The 19,274-nt window shown below is 35.2% G+C and overlaps 3 protein-coding genes across 9 annotated transcripts; all 3 read right to left on the reverse strand.

Annotated features, from left to right (window-relative positions):
* Window positions 1-1,900: 1,900 nt before the first annotated feature.
* On the reverse strand, window positions 1,901-5,788 carry LOC147520929 (serine carboxypeptidase-like 7). 2 transcript variants are annotated; one of them, XM_086592441.1, is made up of 14 exons: window positions 5,499-5,788; window positions 5,190-5,335; window positions 4,826-4,902; window positions 4,579-4,701; window positions 4,083-4,185; window positions 3,931-3,968; window positions 3,629-3,730; window positions 3,440-3,526; window positions 3,153-3,335; window positions 2,970-3,041; window positions 2,768-2,889; window positions 2,403-2,516; window positions 2,272-2,317; window positions 1,901-2,192 (listed from the first exon to the last, which is right to left on the reverse strand). In XM_086592441.1, exons 1-14 carry the CDS (start codon window positions 5,639-5,641, stop codon window positions 2,109-2,111), a joined length of 1,440 nt encoding a protein of 479 aa, XP_086448567.1. In that variant the 5' UTR covers window positions 5,642-5,788; the 3' UTR covers window positions 1,901-2,108. The 2 variants fall into 2 exon arrangements, with proteins under 2 accessions (XP_086448567.1, XP_086448568.1); XM_086592442.1 differs by lacking the exon at window positions 4,579-4,701 and having other exon boundaries at window positions 5,499-5,787.
* Window positions 5,789-7,663: 1,875 nt separating this feature from the next.
* On the reverse strand, window positions 7,664-10,539 carry LOC147520930 (uncharacterized). Of its 6 annotated transcripts, XM_086592462.1 has the most exons (6): window positions 10,244-10,539; window positions 9,558-9,668; window positions 8,778-8,883; window positions 8,637-8,706; window positions 8,262-8,547; window positions 7,664-8,166 (listed from the first exon to the last, which is right to left on the reverse strand). In XM_086592462.1, the coding sequence occupies exons 3-5, from the start codon at window positions 8,850-8,852 to the stop codon at window positions 8,366-8,368; spliced, it is 327 nt and encodes a 108-aa protein (XP_086448588.1). In that variant the 5' UTR covers window positions 8,853-8,883; window positions 9,558-9,668; window positions 10,244-10,539; the 3' UTR covers window positions 7,664-8,166; window positions 8,262-8,365. The 6 variants fall into 6 exon arrangements, 5 of the variants coding, with proteins under 5 accessions (XP_086448588.1, XP_086448586.1, XP_086448587.1 ...); XM_086592460.1 differs by lacking the exon at window positions 9,558-9,668 and having other exon boundaries at window positions 10,244-10,538; XM_086592461.1 differs by lacking the exon at window positions 10,244-10,539 and having other exon boundaries at window positions 9,558-10,237.
* A 4,686-nt stretch (window positions 10,540-15,225) lies between these two features.
* Window positions 15,226-19,185, reverse strand: LOC147520931 (serine carboxypeptidase-like 7). The gene is made up of 14 exons (XM_086592450.1): window positions 18,841-19,185; window positions 18,532-18,677; window positions 18,168-18,244; window positions 17,921-18,043; window positions 17,426-17,528; window positions 17,274-17,311; window positions 16,972-17,073; window positions 16,785-16,871; window positions 16,498-16,680; window positions 16,315-16,386; window positions 16,113-16,234; window positions 15,748-15,861; window positions 15,617-15,662; window positions 15,226-15,537 (listed from the first exon to the last, which is right to left on the reverse strand). The coding sequence occupies exons 1-14, from the start codon at window positions 18,981-18,983 to the stop codon at window positions 15,454-15,456; spliced, it is 1,440 nt and encodes a 479-aa protein (XP_086448576.1). The 5' UTR covers window positions 18,984-19,185; the 3' UTR covers window positions 15,226-15,453.
* Between the last annotated feature and the right edge of the window lie 89 nt (window positions 19,186-19,274).

Consider the following 19,274-nt stretch of genomic DNA (forward strand, 5'->3'; position numbering starts at 1 on the left):
AGTTGTGAATTTAACAGTAGTATGTCTGCATGTGATAAAATTCTATGACCTAGTTGTAAACGTTGGGAAAAGTTTAAAAGTTGTTGACACGCCGAAAAATACCAAATAATTGAATTATAAGAGGGTTTATCTGGGTTCCGTTCTGACTCAATGAAGTAGTGAAATAGTTGTATATCACCGCACTCATCCACACACATGCATCTGAATATGGAACATAACTTCACCAATTAAATTTGGTGGCATATGCATTATTATAATTTAAAACTTGTGCAAGTCTGCGTGTGTACGCCTTTTGCCGTGTTCTTGATGTTATTTGAAGTGTGGGAACTACATTAGCAAAACGGGGGAAAAATCAATAATACTAAGGTGTCATCCCCTACTAACCCCTAAAAAAGTGTGTTACGTTGTTTGTATAAGAAAGTGTAACCAAAAAATAGCTAAAGATGATTTTGTAATTTTGCTTCTAATAGTTAGTTATTTGGTTTCCAAATTTAAATAAGAAACAAACAAGTGGCAAACACCATGAATTTATAGGCCAATAAAAAATACCAAATAAAAACGAGTTCATAAAAACAAGAGTTTTCCTGCATGGTCGTGGTGAGCATAGTATAAAATATCGTGATATATTGAGATATATATCGAGATATTAGAAAAAGATATAGAAAAAAATGCATAGATGGGTAACGAACTATACCCTTAATTAAATATTGGGGTTCAAAATTTTTTTTTGAGTAAGTTTGGGTATCCATGTCTACAACGTTTTGTAACGTTTGGTTCTGTTTCACTTCTGTCCTTTTTTTTCACATGTGGCACACCTTTTTTTTTTATCAAATTATTTTCCTATGTGGCTATGTAAAAGTTGCCTAGTGGTATGTTGACATAATATAGAATCCTCCAAAATCAACATATATCGATTATTCGGCAGATATCGCCATAGCAACCTAGTGAATATTTCGGGAGGAAAAAACATTATTTTGATCCTTCAAGCTTCTCTAATGGCAGAAAGAGAACTGACGGCGGTTTAAGGTGGTGACTTCATTGTTTGAATTGCCCCACCATATTTGGTTTTCAATTTATTACTTTCCGAAAAAATATGCGATACACTATCAAAAAAAAAAAAAAAAACATAGCGATAACAAAAGTTGATTAGTTTAGATAAAGCTATCACTACCCACAATAAATCATCAACTCAAAACTTTTCCGATTCCGATTAGAGATTTGGGTTTTCAATTTTCATTTTCCGAGTCCAAAGTCCAAACTATAAGTTTGAAAAGAGGAATCAAGAAAGAAATAACTTTTAAGTGTTTGGGATTTGGATATGTTTTTATTGGTAAATGTTTGGGGTTTAGATCTTGAATAACTATTTAAGTTGCCACCTTCTTTTTAGATCTGTGTTTTTTTTGGGTCTTGAAGAACCGGGTTTTAATCGGGTTACCCAAAACTGAAACCGACAGAGTGCCCGACCCGACCCGAATGAACACTCCCTGCCGTGTGGCAACGATGTGGCAAGTTTTACAGTCATATAGGAAAATAATTAGTGAAAATAAAAAATAGCATGCCACATGTAAAAAAAATAGACGGAAATGAAACAGAACCAAACGTTGCAAAACGTGGTAGACATTGATACCCAAATTTGCTCAAAAAAGAGTTTGAACCCCAATGTTTGATTAAGGGTATAGTTCGTTACCCATTTATGCATTTTTTTCAAAAATATATAAATATCACAATATGCTCATATTCAACAGTAAATATCGACACTATTTATGATATTTGAGAATATTTAGCGATATTTGGAGATATTTTGTGTAGTTAACAATTTTATTTAATATTTATCATTATATTTCAAATATATATAAATTATATATCATGATATATCAAAAAATATCCACAATATCTATGATATTTGTCGATATTTTAGATATATTTATAATATTTACATGTGAAACAATATCAAATATACCAAAAGAAGGAGATATATTCACGATACATATCCATAAATCAACGATCGATATTTTGCTATATCCTGATATTTTGTACTATGGTGATGAGCACGGGCAACAGTCTCGATGATTTTGTTAATAGTGCACTCACAACAAGTTCTGTCTCAACTACAGAGGATTGTGAGATAACCACCTAGCTATCATGGCAAGGCATTCCTCAGGCTTGTATTCTGGAGCTGTGTGTCCTCCTCCCTGGAGAAGCAAATACATAATATCGGATTGCATAATATATCATATCATTACTAGACTTAAGAAGGAGGTACATTCTTACCTTAACAGTTGCAAATGTCATGCGGTTAGAGTATGTCCTCGTATACCTGCTAGCATACAAATATATCGCTAAGCTATCTGATTTTGCAGAGAAGACTAAGGTGGTTGAAACTTGTTAGTAAAAAAACTTACCCTGCAACTTGACCACTGACTAACCACTGCCGCCAGTCGTCTATAATAGAGTAGTTGAGGGATTTAATCCAGGCTAGCGTACCCAAGTAACTTACATATTTGTCATGGTCCCCACTACAAGGAAAAGTAAAATTAGTAATTGAAGCAATTTAATGGAAAGTGGAACCCACCAACTTACCAATAGTCCAATACAAATGTACAAGAATGTAGCAATTACCACAATTTTTGCCGAGTCAATAAAAGATTGGAAATGTTACCAATGGACATGGATTTTCCTTAGTTGACAACACAACAGAACAAAAACTAGAATGAACTTGCTGACCCTTAAACCTTTAGCATATAAAGGGAAGGTGAGATATATCAACCTGTATATCAAAGCACGATAACCTCTAGCACTGAGATTCTGATGATAAATTAAACTGCTTTGAACGTCTCTTTCCAAAGGTAATATATCTTTTTTGCACCTTACCCATGTGTTTATTGATCCCTGAATGTCATCACAGAATACCAAACTGATGTTAACTTATATCCCATCTCGCTCTTTGAATAGCTGTGAAACAATCATACCTTTCTGATGTGGAGAGCATTGCGAACACTACCGTCATTTGCCCAGTAGACCAGGGACACATAATTAAATTCCTACATAGTGAAGTTCAATGATTAATTAGGTATTGCTGAAAACTTCTTAGCATGTGAAGAGTATGCACTAACATACTTACACGCAAGTTTAGAGAAAGAGATGGAACTTACCCTGCACTCAGACTCTGGAAAAAGCAAAGCTGGAAGTTTCTTTCCAAGAAATCTTCGATCTCCTTGTATCCTTCTTTCCAAAGGTAACTCTATAGTGCAGTTGTTGGGATCTGAAATGCAGTTTGGCTCTGTAGTATCGCATTTTGGCTCCAAAATTTGGTTGTCGTTCACCCTTTCAATTAACTGTTAAACACAAAAGAAATTTTGATTTTACACGTCTTTGACAGTTCCAAGAGGACTTAAAACTTAGAAGCCAAAGGAAGACAGAAAAATCCTCACACTCCCACCTCTAAAGCAGCTCCTAGATTCTTGACACATTCGACATTCTTAGGATCTACATTTACATACTCTCCTTTGCAAGTCCTTTTCGTCAACTGCAAAAACAATAAAAATAAATATCGCATGCGCCTCAAGAAGAGCAAGCTATACAAGGAAGAAATTCAAAAATTGGAATGTATTGTGGTGAATAGAATTACCTCATAGAGTTCGTCTGTTATAAGTGCCATCCTATGGGAGAACAGAATCTTTGAATTATCATTGGAATGCACATCTGTCACTGGGTTGCCTAATAGATATCCCTGGGGCATTACCATTGACCAATATGTTCAAGTTTAAACTGAAAATATCATGTTTTATACACTGCTTCTTATGCAAAGTGACCATTGACTTGATTTCTTTGAATGAGAGAAAGAAGAATAAACAACACAATGTGAAGATGTAAAGTGAACTCTTAAAATTACACAACAGCTTGCTTCAGATATCACTTCAGAGTATGTACCTTCAGATTGATGAGTGGTTTGTGCTGAGCTGAAATACCTGCCACACCACCATGAACAACACATTAAATTGAGTGATGTGAATTTTATTAAATTGAGCTGGAAAAGAAAAGTGAAAATTAAAGCTGGATGATCCAAATAAACAAAAACTCACCATCTGCTATTTCCTTGGCAATGATTGGAATAGTAATGCCACAATAAGAATCACCGCCAAGGTAAAATGGATTATTGTTGAACTCTGGGTGATCAGCCAACCACTAGCCAAAGATCATTCCAATTAGTTGAAATCTACATAGATGAAACACTTGGACAGGATGTTATGAATTATGATAGATCATGGATGTCTTGCATGATGAACTGAAAATATTGTGTCAATGAGGCAGGTGTGGTAAAAAACTTATCTCATACTGAGGAAGGGAGCATTTGGTATGTCCTGTTAAAAACTTAAAACTGCTCAGAAGGCTCTAGTAATCTATTGACCTGTGATGTGAGCATAGTGCTGTCGATGTGAGCTGTGTGGTTTGCAATTTTTACAGTTCTTTTTTTGGACTTCTATCTTTTTCTTTTCCGGTCCATTCTCACAGACTCTAAAGCGATGAATATATTTATGTGGTTTTCATGAGCTAAGTGTATCGGAAGGGCTTCCCCACCTTTCTTAAGAAGATATAAGTTTGTCTAGATGATTTTGTGTCACTGCTGTTCCATCCCAGCAAACTACTTGAGTACGAGAATCCACTACCAACAGGTGCATCTAGAAAGATAATGCTGGAAACCTGGAAGTTCATTGTCACCATATAAATAGCAGTGCCTTCAAAAGTGATCACCCTCACAGATGGCTTTACAAGAACCATATTAGCGACAAAGAGAAATGACTTAAAATGCTTCATTCAATCATACCTTTGTCCACGAGTATGGATTTAACACAAATGAAGGCAAGCCGCTCCCACTGTAGTCATCGTTGATCCTTAATGGACCTACATGGAACCAAAGGATTATGGGACTGTAGTATCCACCTCTTTTACAAGTACATCTGCCAATGCTCAAGTATCCAAAAACTCATAGGGTGTTTGCTATGACACTTAATTGTTGATTGCTACAACGGTTAAAGAGTCATTCGAAACACAGGGCAATGAGATTGAAGATCTGTTGAAGAGAAACCACCTTCCCCAGATTACATTGTCACCTGGTTTCTTTTCTACTCTTCGATTCTGGTTTGATAGAAAGTGATTAATGAAAAAACAAATGAAAAAACATGGATCACCTGTTTCCAAAACAAGTCCACTGAAAGCAGAGCAACCAGGGCCTCCAGTGAGCCAAAGCATAAGAGGGTCCTCTTTGGGGTTCCTTTCTGACTCGACGAAGTAATAGAATAGTTCCACACCATCTGACTCATCTACATTAACGTATCTGAATTTGGAACATAGCTTCACCCATTAAAAATGTGCACATATAATTTAAACATGTGTTTCATTTGCTTTAGCATTTTTTGCTATGTAATCATGTTGTTTGCACAAGACATAAAGATGAGATAGTAAGTAATTTGTAGCAGTGACACTAATTAGGAACTCACCCGGTTTCAAGCTGGAACGGGAGCAGACCTTGATAACCTGGTAGAGTCCTTACTTTTGAGCGGGAGAGTGCTACCACTTCAAAAGAAGAGCATTCCAGTAGAAGCAGCACAAGTAGAAGAATAAAATGCATTGAAACTAACATAAAGCAAAGCGGTTCAAGGGACTGTTGTAGGAAAATAGGATGGGCTTCTTTACTAGTTATGCACTTATGCAATCGAAGAAGAAAAACAGAGCAAATTTGATAAGAACAGCAGCGGTCCGCCAACCGTAATGTTATTAACGTGGTTAATAATTGAGATATTTTAAATTGCATGTTTTATTCAGCGTTTCTTTGAACGAGTTGCTAAACTCTGAAAACGATTTGCTTTCGGACAAAACTAAAAATGACGAAAGTACGAAATAATGAACCAAAAAACACACCTGCTTTTCAAAAACAATAATTGACTTTTGTCGGAAAAAGACAATAGTATTCTGGTATGGCCAAGTGTCGGTACATACTACTTTAGTATGCTATCTTAGTGTGCACAGACATCAATGCATACCAAACATCTCAAAGAAAATGTTATACACAAGGTATCTAATGCATACTATCTCGGTCATGTCGATGCACAAACGCCATAAGATAAAACATCATCTAAAGCCTGAGATGTCAATCATCTTCGTACTGCCTGTCATGAGGTATCTTATGGCGCGTCGATCAAACCAAACATCACAAAAAATTGTATCTTATGAGAAGTGTCGGTGATACCATAGTACAAAATATTAGGATATGGGTATTTATCGATATTCAATTTCTCATATGTATCGCGGATATATCCCTTTTGGGGATATTTGACATTGTTCCACACGAATATCGTGGATATATCCAAAATATCGACAAATATCGTGGATATTGTGGATATTTTTTGATATATCATGATACATTATTTATATTTATTTGAAATATAATGGTAAATATTAAATAAAATTGTTATATATACAAAATATCATAAATATCGCAAATATTATCGAAATATAACTGATATTTGCAGTCGTATATATCTCTAAACATATCGTGATATTTAAATATCTTTTTCTGAAATATAGATAAATATCCCCAAATATCGTGATATATCGGGATATTTTGTACTCTGGTGCATACTATTTCTTGGTAAGCGAAGTATGCACACACGTCAATACAGACCAAACATAGAAGGGTAAAATTAGAAAGAGTAAAAAATAAAAAAGTCAGGTCTATCCTTATTAATAATTAAAACGTGAAATCTGGTTTTTCTAGTAGTTATAAGCCAAAAAATATTCTTATTAATGGTTTCAAAACCTAACTGTCCTAGACTATGATTAAAATTCGAAATTGGACCTTTTGGCTTATTTCTTGATATGAATAATGGGTACGACTATTGCCAAGGGCCAAAACAATTTGTGACAAAGATGGGATACTTCACGTCGGACACTTACAAAATTGAAAAAGAGAATACGAAAAAATTTGTCTTGAAATTTTGGTCAATCCATTTCAATCCAATAAAATAAATTTTATTTTCTATTGATGTCATAAATATCTAATATCTTTTCTTCTGAATGAACAATCTGTTTAGATTTTGACGCACCCCACCCAATGTGACTTTTAATTAATTATTATGAATAAACCTATAAGTAATTAATTCTATTCTTTCCCGGTCCGCCATACTTTGTTAAGTAGGGGCTCTGTTATTAGTTCAAATCTGAAGTTGAACTCAGATGGCTGCCCATACTCAATCTTCTCACAGGATGAACGGTTCAGCTCATCAAAGTTCTCTAATCTTTTTCACCAGAATAGACAGTAAAACCCCTTGATTCAGCTATACAGACCAAAACATCCACGCATTGCTGATATGAAGATACGTTCATTCAATTTGCTATTTTGACCCCTGATAGTATGTGATTGTAGACTAGTTGTTTCTTTTGCCATAATGCAATTCGTAAACCGTTGCGTGTGATAAACTCTGTATCTCAAATCTCACTGGTTACTTTTGGTTTCTACATCAATTGTGGCTCCCTACCAAAAAGTAGGGAAACAAGGTTAAATTTCACAGCCTAGAAGATGACAGCAGCGTTTTAACAGGATTTAATCACGTCGGAAAGCTTTTTTGAAATCGTTGTGAAACCGAAACTGATTAGAGAACCAGGATTTTTAAAGTCTTCAAAAGTTCTATATGACTAGGAGTTATGATACTCCTGCTTAGAGATCACTATCATCATTACTGAATCTTCACTATCCTTAAAAAAATTTAGCATGACAACTATGGTGGCCTCAACAAGAGAAATCATTCACAAAGATCTTCTGATACTCGACAATACTAACCAAGTAATCACCCCCTTGCTTCAATCATCAACAACATGAGAGACTGTCTCCCAAGGGGTATTCCTTTCAAAGGAGGAAAAAAAACGATGGAGAAGTCACATTGAACAACGTTTTCCATTAATCTATTAGCTGCCTTCAACGTTTTCCGTGTGGATGAACCATTTCTTATTTTCTTTGGTCCACTAGCTACTATGGTGCAATTCCTCCATTGCTGCTGCAAGAAAGATGAACGTGATTAAAGGCAGCAACTTCAGAACTATTACAGGTAAGTCTTTTTGCCATCCTTCGGTGTTTCCGTCTGTTTTGGGCAGTAGGAACAAATGAGTCTCCTGAAAGAACAACAGCATCAAAGACAACTCCATCTGACCAAAATCATAAACATTTTCTTAACGAATCAAAACAAAATTTTCATACTAATTCTAACCTTGATGGTTATTACCAGCATTTGGTTCCTGAACAGCACCACAACTTATTTGTTGATTTGTATTCTCATGGAGGTAGTTAAGGGGTTCCACCTCATTGTCTTCTTCAATTTGTATGCCATCGGTTGAAGGTAAAAGAGGCCCAATCATCTTTCTTCGACCTTGAAGCCGCTTCTTTAAGTTTCTTCTTTCGAATTCTCTTCCTTTGAGCTCTTGTGAGCTTCTTCTGATGAGAGCCAGAATCACTACTACTATCCGAGCTCTTTTCTTCTAAATCTTCAAAAGCATCTAATTATGGAATTTATCAGGAAATTGTATGTGAATATCGAGATTATACTATGAAAAATCTATAGTCAAACACAGAGTTATGTGACTACCTAAACTGGGATATGGGTAAATACCCATGTCACGAACAGTTGCAGCTGGTTCTTCTCCACTAAAATCTCTCTGCAGTAGGAGAAATTCACTTTCATAGATAATGAAATTGAGAAACCAAAATTCTAATAACTAGGGCTTACTTGAGGTGATGACGGCTGGGGGTAGAGTATGTTGAGCAGGGTCTCATGAAACCTTCGTTGCTTCTCTTCTTTCATTGCAGTCCTCACTCTGCTTGCGAAGCAAGGCCTTTTATTTGCTCACACATCATGTAGAAAGAACCATGCCACCATGGACAAAATGAACATCAACGTATGTCAGAAAATCAGGTAGCAAATATCTATATCCGATGTAAACTCCCAATGTTACCACCCTTTTTTTTGTTGGGGTGGGGGATGGGGATGTTTCTTTTCCCCAGTTTTGTGTTTTTAAGTCATTCACAGTTGACATACTTCTCAGAAATGAACAAGTGTGCTACAAGCATTTGCTCATAAAAATTTATCAAGCAACTACAGACTACTATTCGATGAGTAAACCTACTTTCCTAGGCGTCAGGCCATAAGTGTAAGATCCGACAAACTGACCACAAGCACAACGTCTGAAACGGTAGCCCAAATATGATGTCCTTTCACAAGGACACTGACAAACAGACGGAAACAAATGTGATGGCATGACACATACTCTTTGAATGTTAAGACGAAAATAAGCAAATGGAAAATGAAGAAACTCTTCTGGAAAAGGAGAAAACAATACAAGTAATAAAATTAAATGTTAAAAAACTTTTCAATTTTTTCTTAATCTATTAGTAAAAAAAAACAGAGAAAGCAATATGACAAAACGGAAAAAAACCAATCGTAAACCAGAAATTTTAATCCAGACATATTCTTTAGATAAAACCTTATGAAATATAAAATTAATAATATCTTAAACCAAATGGGTGAGAGGCTATCAAGGACGACAGATCATGAGGTCTGGAGGTCCATATGACGCTGAATTAGAAAGTAACCTTCTCTACCGACATTCCCAAGCCATATCTGAGAAAATGCCACTCCAAACACAAGGACAGAAAATTTTGGCTCATCACTATAGGAGCTAACGATAAGGATGATTCATTAATTCCTTTTTCGTCATTTGGGTCTTTAGTCCTTATTAGTCCTTACCTCTCTTCAGTGTCTATCACTCTATCCCATCATAGTCAACCCCCCACCATATTCACCAATCCCAACAGGACAATTATCACCATATATGGGATAGCAAAAAAAGACAACAATGAAAAAACATAAAAGTATTCCAAAATATGAATCATGAAGATATTAAGCACAAAAAATAATGAGGAAGTACAATACAATTAAGAATACTTTACGTTAAAAACTATGGTAGATTAGACAATTGAATTTTCCTTTGACATTGACTATAAAGAACAAGTATACCCGCAATAATAATATATATTTAGTTCAACATATGTGAACTAATTACAGTGCTAGTTAATCTGATTGAAGCCTCATCAGCAACGAAAATCACTACTTAAAAGAGTGGCTTCGATGATTATTAAATACTCATAGAACAATCATATGAAAATTTTGAGTAATAAATCCTAGACATTAATTACCTTGGGCCTCGTTCTTTCTTTTCCAGCGATTTGGCGCGCCCCTTGTTATGTTATTCACTTGCTACTTGCTTCGGAATAAACCGCGTGATATTTTGCTACTAGCTAACTAGCGTAAAACAAAAGCAAAACCCACTGGGCTTATAAGATGAAGTACCAAGCCCGGTCCATGAGCAAATGAGACCTGTGCATTAGGATTGCCATTTGCCAATCAGATAAATCTAGGGGTGCCAACGGGTCGGTTTTGGGTCGGGTCTTAGCGGTTTTGGTTTGGGTTTTACTATTTGCGGTTTTATCGGTTTCGATTCTCAACGGTTTTTATAACACCCCGGCTTTTTCTTTTGTTTTCCTAGTATAAAATAATAATAATAATAATAATAATTAAAACAAAAAATAGGATAAACTCTGTTAAGGATAGGAAACCCCGTAGGTTAGGAGATAAACCTTCCTTCCTTGTTTTTCGCGGGGGTTTAAAACAAAAAGGAGTTTGCACGGAGAGTTAGGAAAACACAGAGAGTTTTAAACAGAAAAAGGGAGAATTTTACTGAGAGAGGAAAAGGAAGTTTTTATAGAAATCTACGGATAGCTAGCTGACAGCGGGAGCTAATCACGGGTGAGTAGATATTTTTGTTTAACTCATGGATTTTCTTCGTTACTATTGTCTTTCTAAATTTTATAAACTTCCGTCATCTGCTGGTTCTGTGCCGTTCTATGCATGCTCTGTAAACTTGTCTGCGCGATATGTCTACGCAGTGATTGAACAACAGAAAAACTTGTCTGCTATATGTTTATGCAGTGATTTTAACAACAGAAAAATTGTCTGCAATCAATTTGTTTGCGCACTGATTGAACAAAGTGTGTTTATAATAATTCGAAGTATTAACTCTAATCACATGATTACATACTGTCGAAAATTGTTAGATTATAGTGAGTGAGTTTTCCACATGTTTTATACTGCCGGTTGTTTTGGTTGTGAGAACCAACCCTTTTTGGTTGGTTGAAGGGGGTGGTCACTTGATATCGAGTGATGGGTAGAGGTTGGTGGTTTGTTTGGAGTACTGTGAAGCAGTCGGACGGTGGTTAATGGCGTTAATGGAGGCGCGATCTGGAATCGATACTATTTAATTTTGTTGTGTGTTTTGATGGGTTATACTGTGGTTTTAGTATAGAACTGTGTTGGTGAAATGAGAATTGATTTCATAGGGGGTTGGGGGCTGTTGAAGCTCAAGAGAAGCCATTAATGGCGTAGAACGCGATTTTCGCAGTATAATGGAATTGAGATTTGAGGGTATCGGTGGATTGGGTTTTTTGTGATGAATCCAACCGTGGGATTTAAATTGGAGATGGATTGGTGGGTTGTGGTGGTCGGCTGGTGGAAGTTGTGGTGAGGAAGGAGATGAACAGTGCCTTCTGATTTGGGCTTGGGCCAAATCGGGATGGGCTTTTATCTTTTTACTTTTGGATTTTAGTTTTTGGGCTTAAGTTAGACTATGGGCTTTAGACTTTGGGCCTTTGGGTTAGAAGAGTTTGTGGACTCTGACTTTGACTGTTGACCAGAGTGGACTCTGACTTTGACCAGAGTTGACTTTGACTTTGACTAGGGTTGACTTTGACCAGTTGACCCGAAAATTTGACTTTTTCCTAAAATTATGATTCGGTCTAATAGGATAAGTCTAGGACTATTAACGTGCTTGGCTTTAGGCTAAGACCTTTCTATTTATAATGTGTTACGGTATTATTAACTAATATGTGATTGTCAAGAAGATTTTATGATATACAACGTTGACACTTAGACATCCATGAAACTAATAACGCGTAAACCAAAATACATTTATTAAAAGCTACTCATTCGCTTCTCGAAATAATATATAAAATAAAGTTCAATAATCGTAAATAAATTTACCGCGACTCTTTTAACTCTCCACGCCTCAATTTTAAAATTAAGTTTTATACGATGTTGATGTCATATGTTAGGTGATTTATTGAATGTCTTTACAAATGGCCCGATTAAGCGTTATCTATGGGTATTCATTGAATGTCTTGAAATGGCCAGATTGTTTGGACTACCCTGTAGAGGAATCCAAGGTATTAGCCTTGCGGGTTAGTTGTATTCCTCGAGTGTGACGGGGAATGTAAGGTTGGGTATTCCTTAAATGTGGGCGGGAATGACCTAAAGATGCATAGGTTGTGAAATATGTGTATAAGAAAAGTAATTGATTAATTAATAAGATAAATTAATTTGATTATGCGAGTGTATTTGGGCTTGCATTGGAATACCCATAGGATATCTACACATCTTATATAAAATTGCTAACTTTCTTTTCTTGGGAGGGTAGGACTTAATAATATTTTTTTTGAGGGGACGGTCCTACCCTTATCTAAAATGGATATCGGTAAGTTTTAAATTCAATGGTTTAGATATTAAAACGAGTTATTATAATGAGTTATATAATGGAAGTTTTGTTTGGGAAGAAGTTTTATGCTTGGTGAAATGACGAACTAATTCGCCTTCCAAATTTTGTGAATGATTAGGTTATGATAGAGTTAAAGTGTTAGTTGGATAAGAAAAGTATGATAATGGTTTAATGTGGTTAGTCTATTCATACCAAAGAAAATTGAATTCTTCGACTCATATTTCTTTGTTTTGGTTAAGCGTGGGTATGTTCTTGGAACATAGGTGGAAAGCGCGAACCGAACCGCCGGTGTGATTTGGATTCTTGCCCTGGAGCAGTCAGGAGTTTATTTTTATTGGACGGATGTAATAACGTGGGTTACATTTTTATATGGCGTAGAATCGATGTTGAAGACCACATATTCTTAAAGTTTGTTTATGTTTGTATTGGGATGGAAGAAAGTTTTTAATAAAGTGATAGTTGAGGAATTTGGAGATTTTTGTTGTTAAGTTGATCCTTGTTGTGATGTGGGTTTTAGGTTTTGACATGTGTTGTATCCCCGTCATAGCACGGGTTTTAGACAATTGAACCAAGTGATGGTTGAGATATTTATATTTCAATTATTCATTTTTTAATTGTTTAGAAATTGGTCACAGCTTTTAAGATGAAATTATAGAACCCAACCCAAAACCATAAAAACCATGGGTTTTTATCGATTTCGGTTATAATTTGGGTCTTTATTATTTATTATGATTATTAAACAATTTCAATCAATTAAATACTAAAACTTGCATTGCTTTTATTTTTATTTTTTTATTTTCTTACACAATAATATTTTATATATAATTAGTGATGTATCAACAATCATATTTACATCAATTTATGAATATATATCAATCATACACGTTAAAACATTTACTATTCATACGATAATTTAAACATTTGATATAGAAATTAAAATAATCAAATATCTAACCTTATAATTTTGATTTTTTTTTACGTACATACACATATATTTGTTTTCTTGTATTAACTCGATCGTGTACACGTGCAATCACATATATTTGTTACATTAATATATTTTACGTGCATACACATATAATTTGTACACGTGTATTAACTCGCATTTTAAATCGAACATGCGAGTACATGCATCTTACAATTACATCTCATCACTAATTTTTAACATGAACACTATATATTGGTTTATAATAAATGTGTATACCACAATATATAAAACATGTGTATTCTATTTAAATATACACGGGCATAAGTTAATAAATATAAAATGTATTAGTTAATTCATAATATACACGTTGATATTATTATTAACAATCTATGATACACTTGTTTAACGTATAATTATAAAATATACATTTAACAACACACATTCACTATTATGCTATATATATTTAATAGACTTTTACAAGTAAAAAATATATTTTATATTATGATGTATGAGTTTGATTATCTTAAATGTAATATAATATTAAATTTTATATATTGAAATCATAATAGTCGGTTTCGATTTCGGTTTGGGTACCCACGAGTTTTTTACTATTCGGTTCAGTTTTTAATAACCCATTTTAAATGGGTCTAATTTTTTAAAACCCAGAACCGAAACATTCGGTTTCGGATAATCGGTTACCCATTGGCACATTGGCACCCCTAGATAAACCTACATACACAACAACTATAGCTTCAATTTTGCCCCTTTTACAGTTGTGAAATTAACAGTAGTATGTGTATGTCTGCATGTGATAAAATTCTATGACCTAGTTGTAAATGTTGGGAAAAGTTTAAAAGTTGTTGACACGCCGAAAAATGACAAATAATTGAATTATAAGAGGGTTTATCTGGGTTCCGTTCTGACTCAATGAAGTAGTGAAATAGTTGTCTATCACCGGACTCATCCACACCCATGCATCTGAATATGGAACATAATTTAACCAATTAAATTTGGTGGCATATGTATTATTATAATTTAAAATTTGTGCAAGTCTGCGTGTGTACGTCTTTTGTCGTGTTCTTGATGTTATTTGAATTTTGAAGTGTGGGAACCATAGTACAAAATATCAGGGTATGGGCATTTATCAATATTCAATTTTTGGATATGTATTGTGGATATATTTCCCTTTGGAGATATTTGACATTGTTTCATATGCAAATATCGTGGATATATCTAAAATATCGACAAATATCGTAGATATTTCTTGATATATAATAATACATTATTTATATTTATTTGAAATATAATGGTAAATATTAAATAAAATTATTATATACACAAAATATCGCCAAATATCTCCAAATATCGCAAAATATTTCAAAATATAACAAATATCACAAATATCGTCGAAATATCACCGATATTTACAGTCGTATATATCTATGAACATATTGTAATATTTATATATCTTTCTCTGAAATCTGAATAGATATCTCCAAATATCACGATATATCAAGATATTTTGTACTATGGTGGGAACTACATTAGCAAAAGGGGGAAAAAATCAATAATACTAAGGTGTCATCCCCTAACCCCTAAAAAAGTGTGTTACGTTGTTTGCATAAGAAACTGTAACCAAAAAATAGCTAAAGATGATTTTGTAATATTGCTTCTAAAAGTTGCTTATTTGGTTTCCAAATTCAAATAAGAAACAAACAAGTTGGCAAACACCAAGAATTCATAGGCCAATAAGAAATACCAAATAAAAACGAGTTCATAAAAACAAGAGTTTTCCTGCATGGTCTTGGTGAGCACGGGCAACAGTCACGATGATTTCGTTAATAGTGCACTCACAACAAGTTCTGTCTCAACTAGAGAGGATTGTGAGATAACCACCTAGCTATCATGGCAAGGCATTCCTCAGGCTTGTATTCTGGAGCTGTGTGTCCTCCTCCCTGGAGAAGCAAATACATAATATCGGATTGCATAATATATCATATCATTACTAGACTTAAGAAGGAGGTACATTCTTACCTTAACAGTTGCAAATGTCATGCGGTTAGAGTATGTCCTCGTATACCTGCTAGCATACAAATATATCGCTAAGCTATCTGATTTTGCAGAGAAGACTAAGGTGGTTGAAACTTGTTAGTAAAAAAACTTACCCTGCAACTTGACCACTGACTAACCACTGCCGCCAGTCGTCTATAATAGAGTAGTTGAGGGATTTAATCCAGGCTAGCGTACCCAAGTGACTTACATATTTGTCATGGTCCCCACTACAAGGAAAAGTAAAATTAGTAATTGAAGCAATTTAATGGAAAGTGGAACCCACCAACTTACCAATAGTCCAATACAAATGTACAAGAATGTAGCAATTACCACAATTTTTGCCGAGTCAATAAAAGATTGGAAATGTAACCAATGGACATGGATTTTCCTTAGTTGACAACACAACAGAACAAAAACTAGAATGAACTTGCCGACCCTTAAACCTTTAGCATATAAAGGGAAGGTGAGATATATCAACCTGTATATCAAAGCACGATAACCTCTAGCACTGAGATTCTGATGATAAATTAAACTGCTTTGAACGTCTCTTTCCAAAGGTAATATATCTTTTTTGCACCTTACCCATGTGTTTATTGATCCCTGAATGTCATCACAGAATACCGAACTGATGTTAACTTATATCCCATCTCGCTCTTTGAATAGCTGTGAAACAATCATACCTTTCTGATGTGGAGAGCATTGCGAACACTACCGTCATTTGCCCAGTAGACCAGGGACACATAATTAAATTCCTACATAGTGAAGTTCAATGATTAATTAGGTATTGCTGAAAACTTCTTAGCATGTGAAGAGTATGCACTAACATACTTACACGCAAGTTTAGAGAAAGAGATGGAACTTACCCTGCACTCAGACTCTGGAAAAAGCAAAGCTGGAAGTTTCTTTCCAAGAAATCTTCGATCTCCTTGTATCCTTCTTTCCAAAGGTAACTCTATAGTGCAGTTGTTGGGATCTGAAATGCAGTTTGGCTCCGTAGTATCGCATTTTGGCTCCAAAATTTGGTTGTCGTTCACCCTTTCAATTAACTGTTAAACACAAAAGAAATTTTGATTTTACACGTCTTTGACAGTTCCAAGAGGACTTAAAACTTAGAAGCCAAAGGAAGACAGAAAAATCCTCACACTCCCACCTCTAAAGCAGCTCCTAGATTCTTGACACATTCGACATTCTTAGGATCTACATTTACATACTCTCCTTTGCAAGTCCTTTTCGTCAACTGCAAAACAATAAAATAAATATCGCATGCGCCTCAAGAAGAGCAAGCTATACAAGGAAGAAATTCAAAAATTGGAATGTATTGTGGTGAATAGAATTACCTCATAGAGTTCGTCTGTTATAAGTGCCATCCTATGGGAGAACAGAATCTTTGAATTATCATTGGAATGCACATCTGTCACTGGGTTGCCTAATAGATATCCCTGGGGCATTACCATTGACCAATATGTTCAAGTTTAAACTGAAAATATCATGTTTTATACACTGCTTCTTATGCAAAGTGACCATTGACTTGATTTCTTTCAATGAGAGAAAGAGGAATAAACAACACAATGTGAAGATGTAAAGTGAACTCTTAAAATTACACAACAGCTTGCTTCAGATATCACTTCAGAGTATGTACCTTCAGATTGATGAGTGGTTTGTGCTGAGCTGAAATACCTGCCACACCACCATGAACAACACATTAAATTGAGTGATGTGAATTTTATTAAATTGAGCTGGAAAAGAAAAGTGAAAATTAAAGCTGGATGATCCAAATAAACAAAAACTCACCATCTGCTATTTCCTTGGCAATGATTGGAATAGTAATGCCACAATAAGAATCACCGCCAAGGTAAAATGGATTATTGTTGAACTCTGGGTGATCAGCCAACCACTAGCCAAAGATCATTCCAATTAGTTGAAATCTACATAGATGAAACACTTGGACAGGATGTTATGAATTATGATAGATCATGGATGTCTTGCATGATGAACTGAAAATATTGTGTCAATGAGGCAGGTGTGGTAAAAACTTATCTCATACTGAGGAAGGGAGCATTTGGTATGTCCTGTTAAAAACTTAAAACTGCTCAGAAGGCTCTAGTAATCTATTGACCTGTGATGTGAGCATAGTGCTGCCGATGTGAACTGTGTGGTTTGCAATTTTTACAGTTCTTTTTTTGGACTTCTATCTTTTTCTTTTCCGGTCCATTCTCACAGACTCTAAAGCGATGAATATATTTATGTGGTTTTCATGAGCTAAGTGTATCGGAAGGGCTACCCCACCTTTCTTAAGAAGATATAAGTTTGTCTAGATGATTTTGTGTCACTGCTGTTCCATCCCAGCAAACTACTCGAGTACGAGAATCCACTACCAACAGGTGCATCTAGAAAGATAATGCTGGAAACCTGGAAGTTCATTGTCACCATATAAATAGCAGTGCCTTCAAAAGTGATCACCCTCACAGATGGCTTTACAAGAACCATATTAGCGACAAAGAGAAATGACTTAAAATGCTTCATTCAATCATACCTTTGTCCACGAGTATGGATTTAACACAAATGAAGGCAAGCCGCTCCCACTGTAGTCATCGTTGATCCTTAATGGACCTACATGGAACCAAAGGATTATGGGACTGTAGTATCCACCTCTTTTACAAGTACATCTGCCAATACTCAAGTATCCAAAAACTCATAGGGTGTTTGCTATGACACTTAATTGTTGATTGCTACAACGGTTAAAGAGTCATTCGAAACACAGGGCAACGAGATTGAAGATCTGTTGAAGAGAAACCCTCTTCCCCAGATTACATTGTCACCTGGTTTCTTTTCTACTCTTCGATTCTGGTTTGATAGAAAGTGATTAATGAAAAAACAAATGAAAAAACATGGATCACCTGTTTCCAAAACAAGTCCACTGAAAGCAGAGCAACCAGGGCCTCCAGTGAGCCAAAGCATAAGAGGGTCCTCTTTGGGGTTCCTTTCTGACTCGACGAAGTAATAGAATAGTTCCACACCATCTGACTCATCTACATTAACGTATCTGAATTTGGGACATAACTTCACCCATTAAAAATGTGGACATATAATTTAAACATGTGTTTCATTTGCTTTAGCATTTTTTGCTATGTAATCATGTTGTTTGCACAAGACATAAAGATGAGATAGTAAGTAATTTGTAGCAGTGACACTAATTAGGAACTCACCCGGTTTCAAGCTGGAACGGGAGCAGACCTTGATAACCTGGTAGAGTCCTTACTTTTGAGCGGGAGAGTGCTACCACTTCAAAAAAAGAGCATTCCAGTAGAAGCAGCACAAGTAGAAGAATAAAATGCATTGAAACTAACATAAAGCGAAGCGGTTCAAGGGACTGTTGTAGGAAAATAGGATGGGCTTCTTTACTAGTTATGCACTTATGCTATCGAAGAAGAAAAACAGAGCAAATTTGATAAGAATAGCAGCGGTCCGCCAACCGTAATATTATAAACGTGGTTAATAATTGAGATATTTTTAAATTGCGTGTTTTATTCAGCGTTTCTTTGAACGAGTTGCTAAACTCTGAAAACGATTTGCTTTCGGGCAAAACAAAAAATGAAAAATTCGGAAATAATGAACCAAAAAACACACCCGCTTTTCAAAA

Source organism: Coptis chinensis, chromosome 2 (assembly GCF_015680905.1).
Source record: "Coptis chinensis isolate HL-2020 chromosome 2, ASM1568090v1, whole genome shotgun sequence".
Lineage (NCBI taxonomy): Eukaryota > Viridiplantae > Streptophyta > Magnoliopsida > Ranunculales > Ranunculaceae > Coptis > Coptis chinensis.